The sequence below is a fragment of the Apus apus genome, chromosome 4 (assembly GCF_020740795.1).
Source record: "Apus apus isolate bApuApu2 chromosome 4, bApuApu2.pri.cur, whole genome shotgun sequence".
NCBI lineage: Eukaryota > Metazoa > Chordata > Aves > Apodiformes > Apodidae > Apus > Apus apus.
The window spans coordinates 96075643-96084478 of NC_067285.1; the positions used below are offsets into that span (position 1 = coordinate 96075643).

The window sequence follows — 8836 nt, forward strand, 5'->3', positions numbered from 1 at the left end:
CCTATTGCAGGAGTGCTCTCTGGGCCAGGGAGGTTGGTAGGCATGGTTGATTATGGTTGAGCTGGACTCTCTTCTTGATGATTCACTGCAGCATTCATGGTCTTCTACTCCGTATCTGTGCCAGCTCACCCACATAGTCTTTCTGCCTTTGCTGTTAGGTTAGTAACCAACTTGCTTCCTGGAAGAGTTCTGCCATAGTCCACTGCAAAATCAGGTGGGATTTCTAGGTAGCTGCTATAGATGCCCAAGGCAAGGTATGGAATTGTTTCAAACAATTTGGGGAAAGCTTAGGTCAGATAAGCATAAACACAGTCATAGCAGTTTTAAAATTCTTTAGCCTAGTCTAGTGCATTGTCATGCTTCCTCCTGCCTGGATCCATGCTCTGTTGGTGCATTTAATTACTTTGCAGTATTACAGAAAGATGTTTGTAAAATATTTGCTTCATATTGCTACCTTCTGGACCCAAAAAATTCTGTACCTATTGTTGTCCTGGGTTGGATTTAAAACTAAGTGAAATTATCATCAGCAAAGTTCTGTAACTTTTGGGATGGGTTCAGCCACCATAGTGATGGGTACAAAATGAACACTTACGTGGTGTGGTTTTTGAGTCTCATCAAGTTAGCAGGGCAAACCTGAGTAATAAGGCTACAGGTTGCCCAAAGACAGATTCAGCAAGTGAAGAAGGAATGCAGTATAAAGTCTCCAAGTCTCAGCTTTTGTAAAATTTAGCAATATCATTCACTAAATTTAAGAGAGACAAACTGTGAGAAATTGCATCCAGGATAAATATTTTCAGTGGGCAGGCTGATGTAGAGTAGCCATAGAGACAATGAGAGAGAGAGAAGAACTTTAATAGAACTTTAAATAGAATTACTATTAACTTCTCCATCACATTACTAATTCTTTTTTCTGCAAATACTCAAAATGATCTGCTACTGCTTTCCTCCACAGCTTATTTAAAGATGGGCGATTTCTACTACTATGGTTACCAGAACCAGTCTAGAGATCTGGAGCTCTCCATGCGGATGTATGCACAAGCTGCTTCAGAGGGAGATTCACAGGTGGGTCTGCAGTTGTGATGTATTTACAAAACATCAGAGTTTAGAACAATCTGAGGATTTTTCTGTCTGGTTATTCTGCTTGGCTGCATCTGCACTGACTTGTGAGTCAGTAGTTTCTGTGTCATGGTAATAGAAGATAAATCCAGCAGCAATGGAGAGTCCTAGAATTAGGCCTTTTTGAAAGCTAAAGGGGAATGGCCTCATTCAGTGCTACCTTACCTTGATACTGTTGATTTGTTATGACCTTGGTATTTTTGCTACTGCAAGGGGAAGAATTAATAAACAGCTAAGTTGTTTTCCAGTCCTATCCTCTGCTATTTTAGGATATAAAAATAGCAGAAGACTGGCCCATTTCCCTTGGTATATTGAGTGAATCCTAGCATGAATTTTGTTCAGCAACAGAAGCTTCCTCTTAAGATGCTTTATAATTAAAAGATACACTATAGTGCATTACTGAAGACATGCAGTGTTTCAACACTGAGTTTACTGCCCTCAGACCCTCCTGAAGTGCCTTGGGTGCAATATTCTGTCCTCCTTGTCCCTATGACAATGTCCCCATGCTGTATCTTGTATGTGAATTTATTAGAGGTAGCATTATTGAGTTCTGTTTTGGGACAAAACACTACAGCTAAACTAGCAGATGAAAGGAGAGATACATGAACAGTTGCTTTCAGGTATGAAAGCCAAACTAAAGGCTCTAATGTGTCTCATTTGTGTTCATCTTCAGGGCTCTAAAGAGACGTAGGGATGCCTAAGACTTGTCCAAGTTTTGCCTAAGATTAAGGACTTAAATTGTCTGGAGGAAATTTCTGCTCCCAATTTCACTGTTCAAATTGCTGTTCCTCTATAGAGCTAGATGGAGGGGAATTAAAAAAAAAACAACTTTATTCCATTTCTGCTTTCAGTCTGTATTTCCCTAGTAGATTAAAAAAATTACAGTTTGATATGGTGGCTGTGTTTAAAGAGCAGTTAAAAATGAAAAAGCTCAGATCTTTTTCCAGATGATTTCTAAGAAAATGGTGTCACAAAAGATGAATGATAATTCTTTTGTATTTTCAGTGTTTACCTGGCTCTCATAATTATTCAGTGAAGATCACACTGTACCAGATGAATTTATAGAAGGCAGTTATGATTATTTAGATACTTGATGCCTACAGTAAGCCTTAAATATATATATGACAATTTAATGGGTAAAAAGCATGCATGCTTTTTTATTGTTAGGGTTTCTTTAATTTGGCCCTTGTCGTAGAAGAGGGTAACTCCATACCTTCCTACATTCTGGATCACTTGGAAATTGATCATGCATTGCATTCTAGTAATACATCACTTCTTCAGGAACTCTATTACAGGTGAGTCTTTTTTCCCCTTAATCAGCTTCTTCTGTTTTTCTATGTGGGTAGCATTTACTCTGGAGAACAGCAACTCCTGTAATTATTAACTTTGTTCACTTGTATGATTTAAGACAGGTTAAGGTCAACCTTATGCCTGTTAAAGAAAGAGACCTGATGACATGTGGTTACCTGAAACAGAAGGGACTAGATTTAAATGATCCAGGAGGTCTTTTCCAGTTCAACATATTTAAGTTCCTAAGTTAGGCAATGATAATTTGTACACTGTCCAAAACGGTCTTTTAATGAGAAATAGAATTTTATATGGAACTTAAAAATATATAACTGGGATAACAGCAGTTCTGCCTATTTATTCTGCAAAAATGTTCCAGCCTGGCACAGATGTTGTGGCACCGAATGTTAGATATGTGAGAAGGTTGTAGGTCTGCTGCTTGAAGTGCCCACACCAGCACTAAAAACCATCTTGAGACCTCTAGTTCCAGTACAGAACTTAGGTTTCCTTTACCTGGGTAAAACACCATGGGCTGGAAATCACAGAGGGAATGGGAAGCTCACACAGTTATTTGGTGGATTTGTGGAACTGCCTTCCAGTTATTTAAAAAAGGAGGAGCTAACAATTGTTATATGAGGCTGTGATCCAAGAATTAGTGGTTTGTCGTCTGTTTTGCTACTGTTGTGTGACCCAAAAAAAGTGGAGATGATATCATCATTAAAACTTCATTTGTCGTTTCACCAACAATCCACTGAAATTGTACTTCACTGCAGTTAGCCTGAACTTGTGCCCTAAATTACCTCCACTTGACATGAACTTACAAGTGAGATAAATAGGGCTTCTGGGCCAGCTGCTCTGTCTGGAATTGTAAGCAGAATTCTGCATTCACTTGGGCTGAATCCAGCTGCTTTGCAATGTGAGGGACTCCAAAGTTGACAGCACTGCAGAGTTTTCTCGTCATCATACACTCTTTCTAGAAGGGCACATATTTTTTAAAAAATATATATATACACACACCTAATATATAAATCATATCTATTTTGATATAAATTATATATTTATATATAATTCTTCTATTTCTATGTATATGTACACACCCCCTATGCCCACTAACTCATCCCTGCTCAGCTTGGTAGAAAGAATCAATTGTAGCTTAAAATAGGTGCCTGTGATTTAAGCTGTCTGAACTCCCCTAGTAAACGAAGTCCTGTTGGATAGAAGTGAGAGAGCTACTCAGCTCACCCCACAACTGGAACTTCATAGCTACTCAGCTAAAGCACTCCTCAAGCTCTGACTGCATGGTGTGATACTCCATTATCTCTAAAGGGGTTTTAGGCACCAGTGTCCTGCATAGGGAACTAAATTTTGTACATCTAATCTTAAATCAAGTCATCCTGCTGTTGACTCATGTTAGTTAGAACAGAGCATCTTGGGTGTAATCTGCATTGTGACTGCTTAGCAAGGGTAGCCTGGATGCTTAGAACTCTTGATTAATAAGAAAATAAAAAAATACACTCCTAGGGTAAGGTATTATGTGATTAACTAGGTTAATCTGGTGTTTCAATAATTTTTTACTTCATCAACTTTGAGATGGTGATGATGGTACCTGCTTATTTTTCTGGGTTACTGGGGTTTCCTGCAAACCTACTTGAGATTCCCAGGTGACACATGTGACAAATTTGTAGAGGAGGACTAATTAGTTGTTTTAATCTTTTTGTTGTAGATGCTGGAATAATAGTAACCAAGAATCAATTAGTCCATGCTCATTAGCATTGCTTTACTTTTACATGAGAGTTTTCTGGAACAATATTCTACAATCTACTCTGGTATGTATTGCTCCTTTGGTACACGCACAGTTCATTTGGAGCGCTACCTTGGCTTTGCACTGCTCTAATTATATTTTTAAACTTACTGTCACAGATCTACTTCATGGGAACCTTTCTTTTGTCGATTTTGGTTGCATTTGCAGTTCAGTATTTTCAGTCTTTATCTGGTAAGTATTTGTCATAGTGAAATGGAAGATAGATAAGTGATCTTTTTATTTTAGTAAAAACTTGAAAAATAAAAGCAGGAGTTCTAGGTTTGGTAGAGGTACCTCTGAACAGAAACTTCTTTGATGTGGAAGTAATTTTTTGATCATTGAAAAGGGTTGATTAAATAAAGCAGAGGTTTAAACCTGTTGGCTTCTGAATTGCACAAGATCATGAATGGAAAAAAAGATACAATTTCCCGTCTCTCAACATGCATGATTTTATATTTTTCCCTGTTTCATATGACTGGATCCCTTCAGATACAAGGTAGCAGTAAAAAAGTGAGGTTCACGGAGCTGGTACACTGGCATAACTTAGGAGGAGGCAGTTCAGCCTCTTCAGACCAGTAACAGAATCAGTAAATCCATTCAAATATTACTTGCAGACCCATCCTGTCCAAAATTAGGAAGGTTTGCTATATGTTCTCTTTTCTGATGGGACAGAGAATATTAAGGGACAGAAAACTGAATGCCAGACTTCAGGCTCTTAAAACGCCCATTATTTTCTTATCATATTGAAGGAGATATCAGAAACAGAACTACATTGCTCAGGAAAGGGGGGGGTGGAAATCAATCAACCCTACTATCACATGGAAAAATTAAGAAATCATCAATTAAAAATAATTGCCAGCTTCCACCAAGAGTTTAACCCCAGTTGGCAGTTTTAAGCCCATGTCAGAAAATACTGTTTTCTGATATATTTCTCTAATAAAATACAGAGAATTCTACTTTCTGCAACCTATATCTGTAGGGAATAGTATATTTAGAAAACTAAAACACCACTAAGTATAAAAATATTATTTGAATTTTGCAGTTCCTAGGTAGCATTTAAGACATTTACCTATGTGTAATATGCTGACTGTGGGAATAATTCTGAAACCCTGCTTTACTTACTTACTATAATTCATGTAACTTGGGAATCACACTGTATGTGTACAAAGTATAAAGTTAAAGTTACAGATATTTTTCTTTCTATATTCCCTAACCTTTTAGTGTTATATAATATATCTACATAATATTTAAATATTAATATACTTCCTCAGATGCAGTAGGGTCTTTTTTAGTAATTTCTTTTGGCATTTTTCCAAAGCCCATAATTCTCCTGGAACAAGATCAGAACCATTGTCAGATGAACCATCTTCCTCAGGGAACAGCAGTGAGGATGCCACTGGACTAGTACAGCAAGATGAATCTACTTTATCAAACAATGTAGCACAGCAGGAGTCAGACCCTCAGAATCCTGTTACAAGCTGAAGTGTTGTTTTCTTAAGGCTGACATCCCATTGGGAAGGTGGGATACGAACAACTACACATCTAAGAACCGGCAATCAACCCTAGTAGTGGCATTAGTAATAATTAGTGACAGTCCAACAGCCAAAATTATGGGGAAATTCACTGATCTAAACCATCCCTATAATTGATTTAACACTCCAAACAGGTTATGCAGATAATTTCACTATACCAAACATGATAATTCTGTATTTTATTGAAAGGACTGGAAGAAAACATGTAAAGTCTTTGCCTAATTGAAAAATGAGCAAACCTCCCACCAGTTTTGTTGAAAAAGTTTTACTCACACATATTATTAAGTAGCCTTTACTGTGTTTGAGCTTATTTTGCTGGTGAAATTACTAGAGTTTTCCATGGAAGCATGGAAATTTCATAAAAGTGAAACCCAGTCATCAACACTTTACAAGTTCCATGGCACACCAGCCAGAACTTAGGCCAATGCAGTGATAACAATTTTTTTTTTGGCATTTTTGCCATTTGGTTGGTGGTGGGGCTGCTATCAGGCAATGGAGACTGTGACCTTCCCCCACTACAGCCCCAATGACATCATCAGATACCTCCACAGCCATGTCCTGGTGGGCACCTAGGCTCAAAACCTGGTCAAGGGCAATATGTTCAGCAACCCCAAGCTTGAAGTTTTACACATGTACATGAGAATTCTGCAGAAGGTATTTGGGATCCACCTGGAGCATTTCTACACAATGCCAGGCAATGCTGATATAAACCAGCTATGGAGAAGCACCAACAGCTGGAGGCAGCAAAGCAGGGGGCAGTAGTGAAGCTGGAGAAACTGAACATTGTTTCAGTTGATCATCAAGCAGAGGTCAAGCAACTGACAGATAATGTTCGAGAACTGGAGCAACTGCTAAGGCAGGACTATCCTCAGAAGGAAACAGCTTTGCAAGAAGCGATTTTGCAAAAGAAGTCATATTGCAGAGAAGACCCAAAAACCAAGGAAGCTTTAAGTGACAATGGCTGCTTTGAAGGAAGAACACCACCCGAAATAAAAAATTGTGGAGAGTCCAGAGGAACTGAAAAATTACAAAGAAATTGTGCTTGACAAACTTTATCACCTTCTACAGCAAGTAACTTGCTCAGTTGATGCAGGGCAAGCGATGGACATTGTCTACCTGGACTTCAAGGCTTTTGATACGGTCCCCCACAGCCTTCTGCTGGAGATATTTACTTGTTACAGCCTTGACAGGTGGTCTGTGTGGTGGGTCTGGAACTGGCTGACAGACCATACCCAGAGAGTGATAGTAAATAGTTCCTTCTCAAACTGGCAACCAGTCACAGGTGGGTCCCCCAGGGATCGATTTTGGGCCAGTGCTGTTTAACATCTTCATATGTGACCTAGATATTGGGATCAAGAGCATGCTGATGAAGTTTGCTAATGACACCAAGATGAGCAGAGAGGTTGACACTCCAGAAGGGAGAGCCACCCTCCAGGATGACCTAGACAGGTTGGAGGAATGGGCTAGCAGGAACCTTATGAAGTTAAATGAGGAGAAGTATCAAGTCTTGCACCTGAGAACACATAACCCAGGAGCGCAGTTCAGACTGGGATCCTTGTGGGTGGAGAGCAGCCCTGTGGAAAGGGCCTGTGGATAACAGGCTCAACATGAGTGAAAAATGAGCTGCAGCAGCAAATAAAGCCAACGGGATGCTGGGCTGCATCAACAAGGGCATCACCAGCAGAGATAAAGAAGTCATCGTCCCGCTCTACTTGGCACTTGTCAGACCACACCTGGAGTATTGCCTTCAGGTTTGGTCCCTGCACTACATGAAGGACACAGGCTGTAGAGGGTCCAGAGAAGGGCCACAAGGATGGTCAGAGGACTGGAGGACCTGCCATATGAGGAGAGGCTGAGAAGACTGGGTTTGTTCAGTCTTGAGAAAAGAAGGCTTAGGGTGAGACCTTACTACCCTGTTCCAGTACTTAAAGGGTGCCTACCAAGAAGATGGAGACTCCCTACTGACAAGGAGTCATTTGGAAAAGACAAGGGGTAATGAGCACAAGTTGCTCCTGGAGAGACTGCGATTGGACACAAGAGGTAAATTTTTCACCATGAGGACAGTCAAACACTGGAATAGTCTCCCAAGGGAAGTGGTAGATTCCCCCACATGGGACAGTTTTAAGTCTCAGCTTGACAGGGTGCTGAGCCATTGCATATACGCTTATAGTATTAACTAAAAAGATTGGACCAGATGATCCTTGAGGTCCCTTCCAACCTGGCATTCTAAGTTTCTGTGATTTTATATTCCATCCTAAATCTTTGATGCAAAAAATTTTAAAAGAAACACACCAGGAAGATTTGCAATATGATCATAACATAGTACTTCTGTGGGCTAACCCTTGGTCAGAGTCTCACAAGTGTCAGCAGTTCCCAGGTGGACACAACACAACGTTTCCCACCGTGCCCAGAGCTGCTGATTAGAGAATGTAGCTTCCCAAATTAATAAGTAAAATAACATTGTAAGTGTGAACAGGTGACATAAAGTGAATGAACAATTTCTTTTTTGATTCTTCCATGGATAACATTGGCAAGGATTTACTTCATGGTCTACAGTAACTCTTAAAAGACACCTATTTATGTGACAATTTATTTGGTAAGTGTCTGATGCAAATATGGGTAACAAGTACAGAGTGCAAATACCTTCTGATTTCAAGCTGTCTGCTAAGCGGCTGTAGGAAAGGCCTGACCTTTAAAGCGGGTGTGCATGCACCTCTGCAGTGATGTAGATCACAGACTATAAATTGCATCAATCTATGCATTACTGAGGGTTAAGTCCACTCTCCTTGCACTACATTATTTACTCTTGTAAATAAAAATATTTTTCTAATTCAACCTGTATGTGGAGGATTATTTTTTAAGCACCTGTCACATGAAATAGTATCTTACTGTTACTCATTTGAGGAGGTTTGCCAGAAACATGATTTCACATCTGTATTCCAGAAGACAATTTAAGGAAAGCTGCAATGTATTTCTTGACGCCAGCAGTTAATAGTTAGGTCTTTGTTCATTGTTAGCTATTACATCAGAAGTTCTACTAAAGTATACTTAAAGTATGTTAAGATAAGCAACTCTTCACAATAAGCTGGCAATACTTGAG

General features: G+C 39.4%; 1 protein-coding gene across 1 annotated transcript in view; it reads left to right on the forward strand.

Annotated features, from left to right (window-relative positions):
- The window catches only part of SEL1L3 (SEL1L family member 3), a 36685-nt gene extending 28114 nt beyond the window's left edge, over positions 1-8571 (forward strand). Inside the window, exons 20-24 of the mRNA XM_051619987.1 lie at positions 953-1062; positions 2284-2411; positions 4127-4229; positions 4324-4396; positions 5523-8571. Coding sequence (XP_051475947.1) covers positions 953-1062; positions 2284-2411; positions 4127-4229; positions 4324-4396; positions 5523-5686 — 578 coding nt within the window. The 3' untranslated portion in view covers positions 5687-8571. The remainder of the gene's footprint in view (positions 1-952; positions 1063-2283; positions 2412-4126; positions 4230-4323; positions 4397-5522) is intronic.
- Positions 8572-8836: the final 265 nt, after the last annotated feature.